Source organism: Eurosta solidaginis, chromosome 3, assembly GCF_040869045.1.
Source record: "Eurosta solidaginis isolate ZX-2024a chromosome 3, ASM4086904v1, whole genome shotgun sequence".
Classification (NCBI taxonomy): Eukaryota; Metazoa; Arthropoda; class Insecta; order Diptera; family Tephritidae; genus Eurosta; species Eurosta solidaginis.
This window is the reverse complement of record NC_090321.1, coordinates 155568509-155587678: the sequence shown is the minus strand read 5'-3', so window position 1 is coordinate 155587678 and position 19170 is coordinate 155568509. Positions and strand designations below refer to the sequence as shown.

General features: G+C 37.4%; 2 protein-coding genes and 1 long non-coding RNA gene across 6 annotated transcripts in view; 1 reads left to right on the top strand and 2 right to left on the bottom strand.

Moving 5' to 3' along the window:
- The first annotated feature begins 304 nt into the window (after positions 1 to 304).
- Positions 305 to 11090, top strand: LOC137244421 (uncharacterized). The gene is made up of 6 exons (XR_010950975.1): positions 305 to 930; positions 995 to 1221; positions 1282 to 1436; positions 9812 to 10074; positions 10131 to 10473; positions 10527 to 11090. It is a non-coding gene; the product is annotated as an uncharacterized lncRNA (long non-coding RNA).
- LOC137244413 (succinate--CoA ligase [ADP/GDP-forming] subunit alpha, mitochondrial-like) overlaps positions 2525 to 19170 on the bottom strand; it is a 127557-nt gene continuing 110911 nt past the window's right edge. Inside the window, exons 1-5 of one of the 3 annotated variants that reach the window (XR_010950973.1) lie at positions 9538 to 9885; positions 8969 to 9142; positions 8666 to 8892; positions 3407 to 3587; positions 2525 to 3336 (exon numbers count right to left, since the gene is read on the bottom strand). Coding sequence is in view for 2 of the 3 variants with exons in the window: in XM_067773392.1 (XP_067629493.1) it covers positions 3579 to 3587; positions 8666 to 8896; positions 8969 to 9142 (414 nt within the window). In the remaining variant the exon portion in view is untranslated. Of the gene's footprint in view, positions 3337 to 3406; positions 3588 to 8665; positions 8897 to 8968; positions 9143 to 9537; positions 9886 to 19170 lie in introns of those variants that run through there. The other 2 variants (XM_067773393.1, XM_067773392.1) reach the window with 2 other exon arrangements.
- On the bottom strand, positions 14314 to 19002 carry LOC137244414 (uncharacterized). 2 transcript variants are annotated; one of them, XM_067773394.1, is made up of 5 exons: positions 18953 to 19002; positions 18704 to 18897; positions 17165 to 17334; positions 15706 to 15817; positions 14314 to 15546 (listed from the first exon to the last, which is right to left on the bottom strand). In XM_067773394.1, exons 3-5 carry the CDS (start codon positions 17227 to 17229, stop codon positions 15292 to 15294), a joined length of 432 nt encoding a protein of 143 aa, XP_067629495.1. In that variant the 5' UTR covers positions 17230 to 17334; positions 18704 to 18897; positions 18953 to 19002; the 3' UTR covers positions 14314 to 15291. The 2 variants fall into 2 exon arrangements, with proteins under 2 accessions (XP_067629495.1, XP_067629496.1); XM_067773395.1 differs by lacking the exons at positions 18704 to 18897; positions 18953 to 19002 and adding exons at positions 17437 to 17568; positions 17802 to 17976.

The window sequence follows — 19170 nt, the reverse complement described above, 5'->3', positions numbered from 1 at the left end:
ATTGTGGGAAAGCAAAATTTGTCAGCATGCTATTTCATTTGCACAATTTTTCATTCCAAATCGTCACCCCTGTCAAAAATTCGTGTGGCTGTGTGCGTTTTTGGTCACTCGATTTTTGCAGGGTATAACCGCTGCAGAAAGTCACAATGACCGTAAAATGACTAGTAAAATGACGTGGAGCGTTTTTGCAGGGTTTTGCCTTTTTTCTTGCGTGAAAAATAGTAGTATGGAAGTAATTTTGACGTTTAAAAATCTACGGTGAATAGTGAAACAAGCAAGAAGAAGAGCACATAAACAAAAGAAATATAAAGAATGTCACTTCATTATTAGGGAAAGTATTCGCAAACATATATTTTTGATAATTTTCTGTCTAATAAATGTTGTTATTTTTCTAGAGTGGTCCTCAAATTGGTCAGCTACACCACCAACATCAATTGCCGGCAGTGTTAAATCTCCACACCAGCAAACAGATGAACAGCAAATGCCACCGCAACTGGGTCCAATGCCACGACAGCCTGGTCTAATGCAGTCAAAATCCGGTCAAATGCCACCTCAACACCCTATGCGCCAGTCATTTGGTGGCCATGAGCAACAAGGTCCTCCAGGTATGCCGCCCGCATCTACTGGACCAGGTGGGGCAATGACACCACATCCAGTTATGCCAAGGTATATACCACAACAGCCACCGGGTTATGCAATGCCACGATAACAGCAGCAACAACCTCCCCAGGATGGCTATCTGCCAATGCCACAAAATCCGGGCTATCCACCACAACCTCAAAATCCAGGTTATCCTCTACAACAACCAGGTGCACCACGTGGTTACATGGGTCAAATGATGCCACCAACACAACCTGGACAGACGCCAATGCTCAGTCAAGCCGGGTCAACCCCCAATACCCGGACACGTTCGGACGTTCTGGTCATAATGTATGCTAATACAACTAATAATTTACAAATTAGCTGATGATTATTTTTGTGTTATTTTCTTTAGCAACCACCTGCAACTGTTACTGGTAAATATCAACAGCCGCAACAGTATGATCAAGCCCAACGCCGTTTAGATCCCGATCAGATGCCAAATCCGATAAGCGTTATCATTGAAAATCAAAATAGCGCTGGTGGTGCTTTTATTACTAATGAACAGGGTTCATTACCACCATTGGTGACCACAAAATATGTGGTAGAAAATTAGGGTAACTCCTCGCCACGTTACGTTAGGTATCGATAATCGAAATTAATGTTTTGTTTGGCAATTACATTGATCTTTCTTCTTTGCAGGTCGTCTTTGTATTGCATACCGGCAACAGCTGATTTATTAAAAACAACAGCCCTACAAGACAGGTACCCGTTCCCTAATCGATTACTTAATCGTCATCAATAACTTGTTCACCAATTATCGTCTTAATGACTTTTACATTGCTGTCGTGAAAAAGGTAACGCATGTGCTCTCTCAAAATAGTGTACGTGTGACTCTCTTTCTCGCTCTTACCTATTGTGTTTTCGACATTCCTTCTCGCTCGATGTTATTTACATTTTTAAGTTACTTCATCAGTTATGTTTTCGTTATCGCTAACCAAAACATATGCAACAACAACAATACGGGTAACTGGTCTATCGGTTACCCGTATCGGTTACCTTCTGTCAAATCGCTTTTTCTATGAATGAAACGCGTCCTTTATGTTCAGATAATATTTAATTATAAATTATTCATATATACAATGTTTTTTTAGAATTTAAATTATTGTCTTATTACTCTAGCGAACTTTACATATGTGAATTTTTATATTTATAAACTATATAAATACATTAACGTCTATTCATAGTCGTGCCCTTTCCGAAACCTTGTTTTGAAGTTCTTATTTTTCCTGCGCTGGTAGTGTTGCTCATCAGTTTGCAGTCATATTAGTTTGGTAGGTATAGTAACATCAGACGTAGGGAAATTAGGAAGCATGTCAGGAGTATCACCAGAATCCAAAGAAGCATGGTGATTCGTCACCTCCGTTTTCTTCCATATCCGGATTCATTCCATACTAGTAATTATAAATATCTTGTAGATGCCACATAGGTGTAACCATACCCTCAAGATATTTTCGTTCAAATCTTGTGGTGTACACGTAAACTTGTATTTGTTCTAAATTATTCACCACATTCTAAACATAGAAAAGATGTATTAAGTGTTTGCGTAAATACCATTGTGATTACAATATGGACAAACATTCAATTCTAAACTTTTCGTTGTTACATCAATTGTTTCAGCGTGTTGTACACGTAAATAAAAATTCATACTTGAATGTATTTTCGTCTTCCAATCGCATAATTTACATTTTAAATAATGACTATTAGGCATATGAGAAATCTCATGGTACAATAATTTGTTGAAGCTTGGTGTAGCTGCTTGAATAACACAAAATTTACATTTTGCACCACGTTCGTTATATTTAAATTGTAAATGTTCTGGTTTCTCTACACGATGCATAAAGTTTAGATGCTTTTTCCAACAATGTGCTGAATTTAATTGAAATACATACATTGGGCATTGTCTCATGATAAATTTTCCATAAATATACTGAGCCTCTTTATGTAGGCTCTTTTCTTAACATCTAATTCTGGCCGTACAGGATATGACAGTTTTGCTTCAGGTTATAATCCACACTCATACTATTTTCAGTTTCTGTTTCATAATTTTCATCATTTTCAACATTGGACTTTGCATCAACATCATTATCATCATCGTCATTTTTTGATAACTCTGTTTTAAGCTTCATATTTATCAAAGGTTCATCTTCCTTAGTATTAGAATTGGAAACATTGTCATCTTCGGTTAAGTTTTTATCAAGTTTAGCTTTTTTCCTATGTTTAAATTCTTTACTATCCGTACTAGAATTAATACCATCATCAACATTTTTCGTGGTCTGTTTGAGTTTTTAAATTTGCCAATGGTTCGCCTTTATCAGTATTAGAATCAGAATGGCCTTGGCCATCTTCACCGTGTTGCAAAGTAGGCGACACATGTTGGTGTTGATGTTTGCGCATATTGCGGATATGTTGGTGGTTCACTAGTCATTAATTGTTTAGAAGTTTCAACTTGTTGCGTTTGTTGTTGTTGTTGCTGGCTGATGATGTGGTGTTAACGTTTGTTGTACAATTTATTCGGGTGATTGCACATATTGTTGGTGTGTTATAGTGCTGGAAATCCTTCCGATATTGAAAGTCCTTGATTAGTGTAATCCCCACGTAGTGAACTACTCCTGTGACCGCGTCCGCGGTAACTATTACATCTGAAGGCGCTTAAGTTACAGGCATAGCTGACATCGCTTATATAACAGGTTGACTCTAAAGTAAAAACCAAAACAAAATATTAGAATCAGTGTTTATGAATAACATATTTAAAATAAGCTCTTACTACAACGTGATCGGTGGCTACATCCCCGTGAAAGTAGTGTGGTGTTCCTCCTTGTATAAACGTAGATACTGGATGTGCTCAACCGTGCAGTTTTCTTCTAATTTGAGCAAATGTATGTTCTTACAGCCACAGCTGGAATATTTGCGATATTTCTATCCTCACATCGTCAAAATCAAATTACCTAGAATGAAAAAGAAACTCATATCAGTAAGAATAGATTAAAAGTTTTTAATATAAGCCGAAAAGTGTTCCATAAATAGGGCTCCACACATAGCTCTTTTCCAAAGGCACAAGAGAAATTTCAGATAACTAGAATCAGGACCTGGTAAAGTAACTTCAAAGGCGATTTAGTCGCCACTACTTCGTATGCGTACTACGCTCCCTTTCGGCATGCATCATCAATTTCGTCATTACTATAAAGGCCATCTTGCTCACAGCAATCCAACAATCTATTTGTCCGCAAATTCGTGGAACTAAATTCCTAATGGAAGGTTCCTCTCCAAAAACTCTGTTTACAGACAGTCTTTCGCCGTGAAAACGAGGGCAGTGAAATATTACTTCTGCGCCTTCCAATTCGGACGGACAGCTTGGACAGAAAGGATCCTCCTCTATCCCACGCTTATGTAGATATTCCTTCAAGCCACCGTGCCCGCTCAATATCTGTGTGAGATGGTAATTTAGTTTGCCGTGTTTTCGCTCGTACCATTCCGCTATATTCCGGACTAGCATGAAGGTTCAGCGCTCTTTTCTCGAATCTTCCCGCCGTTCTTGCCACCTAACTATTGTTCGTTACCTTGCGGTTTTCTTAGCATCTTCAGATGGTCGGCTGAATCCAATGCCATACAGATCGGCCATTTCACCTGAGAGTAGATGTACTGGGATTTTCCTGGATAAAACATGGATCGCGTCGTCGGAACAGCACATGCTATTCGTATAGCAGTAATGCGGTAGGCTGCTAGTATATCTTTTTGGTGGACCATTTTAGATCTGTGCCATACTGGTGCTGCATATAATATTATAGAGCTGGTTACGTTGGATAATCGCTGACGGGTAGCTTCGCTTGGGCCGCCGATGTTGGGCATTATTCGCGTTAGGGTTCCACTAACTCTAGAAACTTTGTCCCCCACCGCCCTGAAGTGCTCCCTAAAAGTTAGTTTTGAGTCAATGATTACTCCTAGATATTTCAAGGAGGGCTTTGAATTTATTTGAAAATCTCCTATGGTTAGGACCAACTCATCCACAGTCCGCTTTGAGCTCATCAGAACCACTTCTGTCTTATTGCTAGCCATCTCCAGCCCCGTGTTCGTCAACCATTCCTCTATTCTTCCCATGGCGTCATTACATAATGCTTGGAGCAGATCAAGTTTCTTGGCCACTGCTACTACGACAATATCATCTGCATAGCCGACAATTTCCGTGCCTCCGGGAAGGTGGTTTTGTAGCACCCCGCCATACACCGCATTCCAAAGAGTTGGACCTAGAACAGATCCCTATCTAATCTATCTATCTATCAAATTATTCGGAGCAGGTACGGAACTTGTCTTGGTACACCCAAAGTGCACCCACGCTTCTCATGGCTCCAGCGGGTTAGCGGTTTCCTAGAACTTAAGCCACTTGCTGCTTCTAGATCTGACATCTGTCAGCTGGAGTCTTAGCCCGGCAAGCGCAGGGCACGAGCACAGAATGAAATCGATCGTTTCCTCCTCCAACTCGCACTTCCTACATCTGCTATCACTGACCAAGACTAATTTAAAGGCATGTGACGCCAGAAGGCAGTATCCAGTAAGAATACCCGTCATGAGTCTAGTCTACAGTTTAATGATAATAAAAATATAAGAATCAGTGTTTATGAATAACATATTTTAATTAATCTCTTACAACAACCTGATCGGTGGCTACATCGCCATGTAGGTAGTGTGGTGTTCCACCTTGTATAAACGTAGGTACTGTATGTGCTCAACCGTGCAAATTGACATTAGCAGTAACATTATTTACATAAACATAGCTTGGTATTTGTGAAGGCCTCAATATAGCATACATTGGTCCAGTTCGGTGTGCACCAGCCACTGGTACAAACACTTTTGAATGCATTGCTTTCATATAGGATGGATGTCCAGCAGTGCTCCGGTTGTGTCAATATGTAATGGGCTGCTCCGTCTCTTGGTACGGCTGTATAGGTATAGGCGGGTGCAATGTATTACTAGGCTCAAGATCGGAAGGTACATAGATGGCTCGAAGACGCCAGAGGGGATTGGAGCCAGAGTTTTCGGACCCAGAACCAAAATATCAGTAACTCTAAAAGCACATCCGAGCATTTTCGAGCGGAAGTATTCGCCATAAGTTAGTGCGCTAAGCTGAACCTTCAGCGCTGATACCCCAAAGAAACAATTGCCATACTCAGTCAGGCAGTCAGGTTCCACTAAAGGCACTTGCGGCGTTCGAAATAAAGTCAGCACTTGTCCTTCAGTGCGTAGAAAAGCTGAATCAATTAGGAGCACACAACGTAGTACTGTTGGCCTGGGTCCTAGGCCACAGGGGAGTGGAGGGCAATGAGCAGGCGGACTCCATGTTTAATTTGTTGCGTCTCTCCCACAAATTGTCAACCCCCCAGCAGATCCTTGCAGCGGGTCTGCGCCATACTCTCCTCTTCCGGGAAGGTATCGACCCCAATCCGGGTCCTTCTCCTGACCCCAGTACTGAGAAATGGGTTTGCTGCGTTTGCCGGAAAAGAATCTTTTTAGGACGGTCATATATATAAGGGCCTGAAATATTTCAATGAACTTCCTAATCACATAAAAAGTAGTAATAACTTCAATACTTTTAAAAAAAGTTTATTGGAGCATTGTAAAAACCTTCCAATAAGATAGTTTTTTTTCTTTTATTTTTTTACATGATATACCGATACTGGAGCGCGAAAAGGGAATGGTAATAATGGTAGCAGCAAAATACAATGCATCCGGCCCTAAGGAAAATAAAATCGGACGCCACCTGTAACTCCAGACAGTTCCAACAACTAATTTCGCTGGAATTCGGTATTTCCAGCTGGTATTTACTGTTGCTGATCGGAATCATTCGCATTCCGACAGCATAAATATAACAATAAAATTATATAATGTGTAACAAAAATAACGAAAATAAGGCCAAATAAAAGTTGGAGCAAGGGGGATTGGAAACACGTCCTTTTCAACCTCCCATTATATGTTGAGCTGTGCTAATCGGAATCTTCATGCATTCCGACAGCGTCTTTACTAAACAAAGTTGAGGGGTGATTGGATACACTTATTTTCAATTTCCAACATCCAAAGACATGTTTAGCTGCATTGATCGGAGACTAATACATTCCGAAAGCTTAAAATACACATATAATTGAAAAATATAAGTTCCAAATTTTGTTGCCTTAAGCTGGGAGCACTGGAGGATTGGAAACGCGTCCTTTCCGACCTTCCTTAAATGACTGGCTCCCAGACTCGTCCCTTTGTCACGCTAGTAAATATGCTGATCGGAATCACATGGCATTCCAACAGCATATTCAATAGTAATAAGTGATTATAACAATGAATTGCACTTAGTAGTTTAAGTTTTAGGCCTAAACAGCCGTAATAATAAATAAATTAAATTAAAAAAATAAATACTCTTGTCAGTGTTTCACGTGCAAGGGATGGTTGCATCGGACAGGTTGCTCTGGGCTAGATTCCTCGTAACTTTTATAAATCTTTTGTGGCTCTTGTTGTTCACGGCCTCATTACATTGAGGAAATACGGCACCTGAGAAAACAGCCGTATGAAGCTAAAAATCACAAGCATGTCTACAGTGAACTCCACAAACAGGCGTCGGACCTCTATGCCGGTGATTCCTGTACTCAAAGAACAAAACTAGCAGAGGAGGAACGCACTCTCCCTAGGGAAACGAGAGTAGTCACTCTAGCTCAACTTCGAGCTGGATAACGTAACAGGTTAAACTCTTACCTATCCAGAATCAACCCCGACATACAAAACATTGTCCTGCTTGTAATGTGTCCCCACATGTCACCAACCATCTCTTTAACTGTATTGTGCAACCAACGCCTCTAACACTCCTCTCATTATGGCCCACCCCTGTTGAAACAGAAAGTTTCTTTGGACTCCCGTTAGAGTACATTGATGACAATTTGTGATCGGTCGCACCTATTGGATGGGGCGAAGCACTGCTACTACAACAACAGCAGGCGGACAACACGGAAAGAGAGGCAGCAACTGCATGACCCATCGATCCCGAGCTGTTCCTGCCAGTTGGCCCACAGGGGCATTTATTTGCAGAAGGGAGGGAAAAGAGAGAACACTGGCGCAATATGCCAGGCCTGAGTCAATCTAAGTTACTGTTAGGGGGTTACAGCACAACTCGATATAGGGCATTAATAGGCCTCTCAAAAAGATAACCTAAAAACCCCAACGGCTATTCTTACAAGACACTGTAGACTGAACAGTCACATGCAAAAACTGGGTATAGTATCGAACAACACATACCGATTTTGTGATGGATCAGCAGACGGTGGACCATATCCTTCTAGATTGCGGCGCAATTTCAAGACGTAGGGCTAAGTTTATGGGCTCACCATGGCCAGAGCATTCCCACATTTAATCCCTCAAGCAAAGAACACTGCTGGGGTTCATCAAGGAAGTCGGCTAGGATGAGGTGCTGTGAAAGAGATGTGCAAGTCACTGTGCAATCCTCAATAAATGATCTATCTATCTACGTTCCGGTAACAAGCACCATTATGGTACTAGCCCCTCCATCTCGGGAACTATTGATATGACTACATTAAACCTTCTAGGGATTGAATATTAATAATGCCGGCAATGAGAAAGTCTGCTAAAATGCACCATTCTCCATGGAATGCTCGATATATAACTTTCCACGTTTTGAAACAGTGATGAAAAGAGCAAAATTTACAATAATTTTAACTGGCTGTGGGTAGTAAGGTGTTGATGTCCTCTCTTAACGCAATGTAATGACAACTGCGATGCAGGGAAAATGACAAAAATCATGCAAATCTACTGATAATAATTAATTTTTCCTCCCCTTCTATGCAGTTCTATGCATACATACATATGTATTTTTCTCTCCAAATGCTAATTAAAAAAATTAATTGGTTTTCACATGAACTTCGAACTCTGTCGTATTTGCATTCTTCAGATGATTATCAACAAAAGCATGACAAATTATCACTAAAAAAATCATACATGTTGCTTATATATTTAATATGGTAGCCAATTTACTTACCCTTTCTGGTGCGATGATTCCTGAACAGTCGGGCCTGACTAGACGCGATTTTTTTTGCCTTAAGAGAGCGTGCTTAACGCGAACCCTATCATGTTTTGGCACAACCTTGGTTATGCAAAATATCAAAGACATTTCTGCTTCTAATGCTTCTAGGATAGCAGCAGCAGCTCCCGGTGGCACCACATAAATAACAGTTGCATGCCGATCAGTTGCCTTTTTTGCTCCGGCTACCTATTCAATTTTAATTCACATTACATTATCTACTATTGCAATTTTTAATCACTACAAATCAATATAAATTACCGAAGCAAATACTGGCAAACCAAGATGCGTAGTTCCACCCTTTTTTAGGGAAATACATCCAACCAGTTTGGTACCGTATTCCAAAGCATGTTGCTTGTAAAGCACCTGGTTTTTGTAGATTTCCTTTGATTTTGGCATATTCTGAGCTGAACCGCAACCCGGCGGAGATGCTATCTATTAGAATAATATAACATTTTTTTTATTATTTAAAAATGCACATACGTATGAATGAAAATCAGAAAGTAAATAATGTTGTTGTTGTTGTAGCGATAAGGACACTCCCCGTTATCGACTTTGGTGGTCCTTTGCCGGATGCAGATCGGGTACGTTCCGGGAACCATTAAGGTAGTAGCCCGACCATATCGGGAGCGATTTAGTAGACATAAAACTTTGTAGGCCATCCCGCCGATTCTATACAACTTAATATGGTAACGATTTAAAAGACGGTGCACCACCCAATTTTTATCAAAAATTATCAAACGTGGAATCAAAAGGCGCGCCTCGAGCTCCGTTTTTATTATTATTTGATATTTTTAAATTAGGTGGTGTACCGTCTTGTAAAACTTTACCCTTAATATTATTTTGGGCGAAGGCCGCCAACGCAAAAAGATGGTCTCTGCAGCAATATTCTTAATTTCCGTCACATGTCACAACTCAAATTAACTTAATGTTATTTTGGGCGAAGGTCGCCAACGCAAAAAGGTGTTCTCTGCAACAAAATTTTTAATTTCCGTCACATGTCACAACTAAAAGCACAAGATATTTTTCGTTGTAAACAATTTATATTTTTTTTGCGTTTCAATGTTTTCCGGAATAATTAATGAACTGTCATTTCGATGACAGCATGAAACGTCGATGTGTTAGTGGAGAGCGAAAAAAGCTTTGAATGTGTGGGTGAACTGGTTACCTCCGTCTTGTAGGGAGCTTTGTCCATTACACTTACCGTCTCACCAATGACACGCACGGTTGAGGGTGAATACGAGCCACCCATTATAAATTTTGGTGAATTGGGTGCAATTAGATGTAATCTTTGCAAGGCTCATATATACAATTTGTAGATGCTGGTCGTCGTTTCCAAAGTCTTGTGTGTAAAGTAACAACAGATGGTAAAAAAATCTGTAAATTTTGCTTGTGTTCATTGATCCATATTTTTTCTCAACAGTGCCAACTGAATATTTCCAACATTTGGGCCACACCGGACAGCGTGTCGATAAATATGAATGTCCTGAACTTGTATTGGGTACGTATGAGTTTTTGTGTAAAAAATGTTTGGGTACCGATAGCTCTCAAGGTAAACCTCAACTCATATCCAACATCAATGCCTCGCAATCAATTGTGGACGCTATACGCACTACATTGGGTCCACGCAGTATGGACGAGCATATTGTTGATTCCAGTGGGAAGGCCACAATTTCAAATGATGGGGCAAGCAGTATGAAACTATTGCATATTGTGCATCCAGCCGTAAAACTCTAGTCGACATCGCCAAATCTCAAGATGCTGAGGTAAGTTTTTTGTTATATTAGAATGTGTAGAATAAAAATGTTTCTCCTATCAGGTCAGCGATGGCACCACTTCAGTAGTACTTTAAGCAGGTGAAATCTTAAAACAAGTTAAGCCATATGTTGAGGAAGGCATGCATGCACATATCGTCATTAAAGCTATACGTAAAGCATTACAATTATGCCAAAATATGACATGGCTGTACATGTAGAGGCGCCAATCAAAGGAATAACAACGTGCTTTATTGGAAAAAGGCGCTGCCACAGCAATGTCCTCCAAACTTATTCATCAACAAGAAGATTTATTTTCTAAAATGGTTTTGGACGCTGTACTTTCCTTTAATGGACCCAAAGTCATACAAAAAATATAAAATCGCAAAATTAAATATAGAATTGGAATTGAAGGCTTTTATTCAGTCTATAAATTTCACTTTCAGACAATGTATGTATATACAAAGAAACATTAAAAACTAAAAATAAATATACATACAAACAGTGGCTCCGAAATCTATAATAGAAGCCACCTAAACAAAAGTTGCAAAAGTTACAGAGAGTTAATCAAACTTTGAAAAACGGACATCAAAGTTTGCACCTTTTTTGGCAGAGGGTCTCCCAAATTTTTGAGTACGCAGCTTTGTAGCCCAAACAATTTCAAAATAATAATGTAAATGCTAGAACTACTAAAAAGTTTATCTGAATTTTCAGAACTTTTTTGTAGAGGCTGTTCAACATTTTCTTCCATACAAAAGAAAATTTTTCTCATGCGTTGTATGGAAGAAATTTCTCAACAGCCTTTACAAAAAAATTCTGAAAATTCAGATAAACTTTTTAGTCGTTCTAGCATTTACACCATTATTCTGAAATTGATTGGGCTACAAAACTGCGTACTCAAAAATTTGCTAGACTCTCTGCCCGAACTTAGCCTTCCTTACTTGTTTATTTTATATTTATCTTAAAAATCGGTTAGATATGTTCCAATTTCACCAAATGCTTACGTGTATAGCATATATTGTTGTCTGAAAAAATAATAGAGATCGGTGGTATATGTAGTATATATCTCATACAACCGATTATTCAGATAAGAAACTTTTCGCAATTTCTGCCCCATTTTAACAGCTAGAAGCTTCACATTACACCAAATGCTTACGTGTAGTATATAGCGTACATTGTTGTCTGAAACAATAATAGAGATCGGTGGTATATATATTATATACCCCATATAAACTGTCATTTTTGCCCTTTTTTACGGCTAGAAGCTTCAAATTTCAACAAATTTCATCAAATAGTTACGTTTACGTCATAGATTGTTGAAATACGTGATTCGTAGACATAGTTTTTACATGCAGACCACAAAAAACCTGAAACTTTGCATCCTCACACAAAGTACCTACATATTTTTATACCTTTAATGAAAATGAAATGGTATATTAATTTCGCCACTAATCCCAAAATTGTAAGTCCTTAAAGAAAATATATAGACCCACCATTAAGTATACCGAAATAATCAGGACGAAGAGCTGAGTTGATTTAGCCTTTTCCGTCTGTCCGTCTGCCTGTTTGTATGCAAACTAGTCCATCAATATTTGAGATATCTTGATAAAATTTGGTGAGCGGGTGTATTTGGGTGGCCGATTAGAAATTTGTCGGAACCGGCTGGATCGGACCACTATAGCATATATCCTCCATACAACCAATTTTTCAGAAATAGAGGATTTTTGTCATATCCTCCTCAATTTATCAGATTGAAGCTTCAAACTTCACCATATAGATATACTTATACTTTCGTATATTGCACATATTGTCGTATGAAAAAATTGATGAGATCGGTAGTATATATAGTACATATCCCCCACAATCGATTGTTCAGATAAGAAACTTTTCGTAATTACTGCCTTATTTTAAGAGCTATAGGCTTCAAATTTCAACTAATGCTTACGCATATAGCATATATTGTTGTCTGAAAAAATCATAAAAATCGGTGGTATATATAGTATATATATGGTGGTATATATAGTATATATATATATAGTATATATATATATATAGTATATATATTTAGTATATATATATATTTTCGCAATTTTAGCCCCATTTCAACAGCTAGAAGCTTCAAATTTCACCGAATGGTTACGTGTATATCATATATTGTTGTCTGAAAAAATCATAGAGATCGGTGGTATATATAGTATATATCTCATACAACCGATTGTTCAGATAAGAAACTTTTCGCAATTTCTACCCCATTTTAACAGTTATATGCTTCAAATTTCACCGATTGCTTACGTATTCTGTATTTATTGTTGTGTTAAAAAATCATAGAGATCGGTGATATATATAGTATATATATATAGTATATATATAAATATTTTTTTGCAATTTCAGCCCCATTTTAACAGCTAGAAACTTCAAATTTCACCAAATATTTACGTGTATATCATATATTGTTGTCTGAAAAAATCATAGAGATCGGTGCTATATATAGTATATATCTCACACAACCGATTGTTCAGATAAGAAACTTTTCTCAATTTCTACAAAACTGCGTACTCAAAAATTTGCTAGACTCTCTGCCACAAAAGATGCAAATTTTGATGTCCGTTTTTCAAAGTTTGATTAATTCTTTGTAACTTTTGCAACTTTGGTTTAGGTGGCTTCTATTATAGATTTAGCTATGTTTTGCAAATTAGAGTGCCTTTTTGTTATGCAAATTATACAGCCTTCCTGTGATGCATTTTAATCGAGATTTTGATACAATATAGAATATTTAATGGTTCATCTAATGACCTGATTAGATCAAAGTTTAAAAAATGGCACACTCACGCTTCTGGCAATCAAGTGACGATATGTACAGTGTGCGCCAAAACTAAAGCACCGAAGTCTCTGTTGCTTTTGGTTAAGTAAAATCTTAAATTCAAGTTCTTAATTCAATGGGGCGTATACTCTAAATTAGTTGCAACTTTTTTGACAGATAGCCCATTGGAAGTTTTGTCAAAAAGCTACAACTAACTTTAAGTACCCACTTAATTCTGACTATGAATATGCCCCAATATTTTGCTTTTATTTGTGAAGACCACATCGACGGCTGAGTGGAACATCACCGTATTTCCAAACATTTTTCGAAAATTCCCTTTCTCAGAAATTGTTTCACGAGCGCCTTAAATTAGAACTTGTTTCAAAAATGCCCTATTTCAAAACTTGGTTCAAGAACGTCCTATCTCAGAATGAGTTTCAGAAACGCCCTATCTCAGCTGCAAGTGTATTTAGTTTTCGTTCAAATATGACCTTTTGTAAACTCATTCTAAGATACGGCGTTTTGGAACTAAGTTATAAAATAGGGCGTTTTAGGAAAAAATTCTAAGTTAAGGCGTTCTTGAAACAATTTCTGAGAAAGGGCATTTTTTTTTAAATGTTTTGAAACAGGGTGATCTTCCACTCAGCCGTCGACATACTAAACATTTATATATTATATTGAGTATATGTTCTTCCTTAATAAAATAGACTTAACATCCTAGAACTTATAATTTGACTTTTGTTGAGCTATGTAGATGTTCTGAAAGGAATTTCGGTGCTTTATTTATGTCGCACACTATATATCATAAATTTCACCAACAGACTTCAATATTTACTCTTGGAGAGCTCATTAATAATACAATACAATAAATAATAATAAAGGCATGCTTTCAATAAGCGCCTATAAACTTCCTCTCTTATCCATAAAAAAATAAAATAGGTTTATTAAGCTCTTATAATTGGAAATTTGTATAGAAATGTCATTTTAAAATGCTTTATAAACCTTCAATATTTTATATGAATAATGGGATTAAATAAATATACCCCCTTATACATAAAAAATCATGAGGGTTTATAAAGATTTTTAAAATGACATTTCCATACAAATTTCCAATTATAAGAGCTTAATAAACCTATTTTATCTTTTTTATGAATAAGGGGTATAATTTATAACAAACATAAAATAACATTTCTTTTTATCTAATAATATATTGGGTAATATGAACAAAAGAGTTTGCTAATAGACTTCAATATTTTGACGCTTTAAGAGCTTAATAAATTCATTAAATGTATACTTTCAATAAGGGCCTGTATTAGGCTGAGGCGGTTTGGCAATTTATACCGTGCCGTCGAAATTATAGTTCCTCATGTTCATACGAACCAAAAATTTAATGTTGTTATAAAAAAAATTAAAAACTTAGAAGGAATCATTCGCAAATCTAAATCTTTTCCGTTTTGAATTCAGAAAACGTCAACTGAATTTCAGAATAGGTAATTGGATTTCAGAATAGGCAATTGAAATTCAGAATGTGTGAAGTGGATTTCAAAAATAGACAATTCAATTTCGGAAGGCATCAATTGGATTTCAGATATCAAACAATTTATTACGCAAAGTTGGAATATAATTTGTAAGTTCAAGGCATTTCATAAATTCATTTAAATGTAAAATGGTTCGAAAGGTATTTTCTAAAATCCACTTGACGATTTCTGAAATCCAATTCACACATTCTGAATTCCAATTACCTATTCTGAAATCAAATTAACATATTCTGAAATCCAGATAACTATTCTTAATCCAAATGACAAATTTTGAAATTCAATTAACTATTCTGAAAGGTGTAGTTGACCGATCAAGTATGTACCTATTAATTTGGCAATGAGTGTATGTTGTAGGCCAATGTTTTGTTCGTACCAACATAAGGAATCATAATTTCGACGGCCGGTCTAGCCTGCTTACTTAAATATAATTTATAACAATTTTTCATGAGGACGATATGTGATCACAGGTGGTGCACTGACGTACAGACCAATTTATTCTGTGGTCTGGCTGGATTTCTGTTCCACGATTTTCTGTAGAAGGATACTGTTTATGTGAAGACACATGTCATCTCCGACAGAACGTGGCAGCTTATTTAGCAGCCAGTCAAAAGTCGATAATGCCTGGGCGTATGGGGATTTCTTACGATCCTCCAAAAACTCCTCTTGCTTTTTTAAAATTCTATTCAAGCGCCCCCACTTCTCATCTGGACTTTGAGATAACGTATACGATTTCGAACGCTTTGGATTCTGTAAATACAAAATGATAGGTCTATTTATATATTTTATTTATTTATTATTTATAGAACGTCATGCTGTTGCGCTTATTGCCAGACATCAACGCAGAATGTGATGCTGATGCAAATGCGCAATACTGCTGTCGATATTACCATCTGCACCCATACTCACATAGTCGTATTGGGAATCGTTGTCACTAATTTGCGTGCTGTTCAAGTCCTCTGAGGGATCTAAGGGAGATTGGCTTGATTCCTCACTGAAATTCGATGAAGATGTAAATGTCCTGCAAGGGAGTACATGTACAATGTTAACATTTTTTGAAGTATACACACAGAATTCATGACAATGGATCAAACTTCAAAAACTTTTTTTTATCAAAACTTGAATTTTTTTATCCGAATTTCCAAAAGTTTTTCGAATATGCAGTTTTGTAATGTCCAAGTTAGAAGTTTCTCAGAAGTTTCCCCGAATTTTCAGAACTTTTTTTGTAGACAGTGTTGGTTATTTTCTTAAAAAAAAATAAAAATATTTCGTTTTTTATTCGATATTCAAAAGTTTCATTTCGTTGATATCAAAGTAAAAAAAATTGATTTTTAGAGTTTGAGTATTTTTTTCCATACAAAAAACGCTGAAAAAATTACTAAAAAATTCTAAGTTTTTGATTTTGTTTCTGATGCCAACATAACGAATTAAAAAAAATTTTTTTTGACTTCGTTGTCGAAAAAAAAATATTTGTTTATTTCGTTGTGCAGCCTTGTTTTCTACCATACAACTCATGCACAAAAGTGATTTTTCAATCAAAACATATGGAAAAAATACTCAACACTCTCGACAACAAAAAATTCTGAAATTTCGGGGAAACATATGAGGTACTTCTAACTTACACATCTATCTATATATATAAAAATCAAATTATGTATGTATGTAGGTATAGATCGAGTTGCGTCCTAAACATATCGACCGATCACAACCAAATTTGCACAACCCACTAGAAACCTTCCAAGGATGGTCATAGGCTAAAAATAATAGCCGTGTTTTTTAACACGCGTATATCCGTTTACGCTTAAACTTTATATTGACTGCTAAGAGACAAACTATAAATACACCTCTGAAATTGCTGCGCATAAATTTTGTCCTACTAAATTTCAATACGCATTATACTCAGATGTAACTGAAATATGTGTCTTTGTTTCACCTTGTACACTAATTCTATGTATTATATGTGTGTCCACAATTCATCGCAACTGATTCAGCTATATGTTATACCCTATGGCCATCAGAGCGTTGCGTCTCCGCTTTTCGGTACACCCTGTTGCTGTAGCTAGTTGTTTTACCACAGCCGCTAGATGGGTCTCCTAAGCATTATCTAAGCGAAGATAGGCGTTTTTTAACACGCGCAAACGAAACGTATACGCGCGTGTTAAAAAACACGGCTAATATCGATATATAAAAGGGGCGTGGCACCTCCCATGCAAAATGAATATTTAGTACTACATAACTCTGAATATATTCATGCTAGAACATTGAAATTCAGTAAGGAGTTATATGAGGTCAATCCCCAACACAAACAAAATGTGGGGAGGGGGAGAAGGTCATCGGGAAGTTAGTTAAAAGTGGATTGCAAAATTACCTTCGTTTTTGTGAAACGTTTGGCAAGAATGCCATTTCCCCGGCAAACTCCCAATATAGCCGCATCCAACGCAGCGCCGCCGCTACTGCCACTCTTTTGCCGCTTGGATGCTCTGGCGTGGTAGCGATAGCTTTCCCGAAGGCTGGTCCACGCGTCTTTGCTTTCAATCACTAATGTAAATAACACATACAATTAAATGTGACACTTTGCATTTGCTCACAATTGTTAAAACATGTCCAAAAATGTCGCGAGAGGTATATAAAGATACGTACGTGACTTCCGTACCAATAACACACTTGCAGTTTTCGGAACACGCAATACTTGTGCGTACACGAACCAAATGGAAATTACAGCAAATTTCCAACTTTTCTTGCAAATACCTATTTATAAAAGACAAAACGCGTCTTTTGACACTCCTCCATATATTTTTGGACGTGGTTTAACAGTTTTGAGCTAAAGTAAATAATTACCAATTAAAATACACAAATATGGTAATTGTTTACTTTAGATCACAACTGCAAAAACCCGACCAAAAATATCGGAAGAAGTGTCAAAAGACGAGTTTTGATCCCAGGACCACCACTCCGAGAGCGGAAACTCAAAATTTAATTTCTGTCAAAAGTTATTTCCAAAAAACCGAAAAATGGCCCCGGGGCGCTCCGAAACCGAGGGTGGGATCCATAGTTTTCTTGCGCAGAACACCTTTCTGCATTGGCGGCCTTCGGCCACTCTTATAAAAAATTACCCTGGGTGGGTCCAACACCGGTTTGGAGACCAAAACTATATCCGCGCAACACACTTTTACCCACAGTTTTTCTTGTGGGTACTACAAAATCATCAAAATAACAATTTTCAATTTTGTTTGCAAATATCGGTAATAGTCTAGTTGAGGGGTCGACTGCTAATACGCTACGACGCATTTTGACATCAGTATTAATAATCCGAAGGCGGAAAATAAAAATTTCAACTCGTTCAAAAGATATTAACGAAAAACCGAAAAGAGACTCGCGGGTACCTCCGAAACCGGGGGTGGGATCCATAGTATTTTTGCGCAGAACACCTTTCTGCGTTGGCGGCCTTTGGCCGCGCTTATAAAAAATAACCCTGGGCTACGCCATGCCAAGTCCGAGTGTGTGGTATAACCGTGGCTACCGCCACGGTGATGCACAATTTTTTTTGGGGGCACTAACACAACAACAACCACATGAAAATCGCCAAATTCAACTGCAAATATCTCCGGACAGAGATAAAATTTTTCTTTTCCGCCTTCGGATTATTGTTCTCGAGATTAATACGCGTCTTTTGACACTTCTCTCGATATTTTTTGACGCGTATTAGCAGTCGACCCCTCAACTAGACTATTACCCAAATATCTCCGAAACGAAATAAAATTTTGAATTTCCGCCTTCGGATTCGTGATCCTGGGTGCAAAGCGCGTCTTTTTACTCCTCTCCTGATATTTTTGGACGAGTTTTAGCAGTTGTGAGCTAAAGTAAACAATTACCACAAATATACATACAAAAAGTTTTATTAACATACCTTCTTTCCCAAGGGGCTACTTAAGTGGACCCAGGCCTGATGCACTGCATTTTTGTTACAATGCAATGGATCAGAAGTATCCCATATCCTGGGCCACCATTTCACTTCCCTTATCAGAGCCCGTTTCTCCTCCGCCGTGAAATTTAATACGCGCTTTTTGCGTTTTGGTGCTGCATCAATATTTATTTCCATTTCTGAAATAAAATAATAATTATTTATTGCAGAAAAATTAAAAAACCATTTGCTTACCTAATTTTTCCAGTTGTTTACCTTTTTTTCTTCAAGAAATATATGGCGCTTGACATATTTCTTGCGGAAACCGGTGTTACCGTATATAAATTTAATGGAAAAATGGTAGTAAAGTAAATTTCTTGTAAACTGCGTACTACTTCAAGAAAATTTACTACAAGGAATTTTCTTGAGCATTTCTTGAGCGTTTTTTATATGGAATTTTTACTTTCTTGTGA

Bases quoted from the DNA above. Each gene is read 5' to 3' on its own strand.
- LOC137244414 (XM_067773394.1), bottom strand. From the start codon at position 17,229: ATGCGGCTATATTGGGAGTTTGCCGGGGAAATGGCATTCTTGCCAAAC. The intron at 15,818-17,164 runs GTAATTTTGCAA...ACTCCCTTGCAG, and splicing joins AACGTTTCACAAAAACGAAG to GACATTTACATCTTCATCGA. The intron at 15,547-15,705 runs GTGAGTATGGGT...TTGTATTTACAG, and splicing joins ACGATTCCCAATACGACTAT to AATCCAAAGCGTTCGAAATC.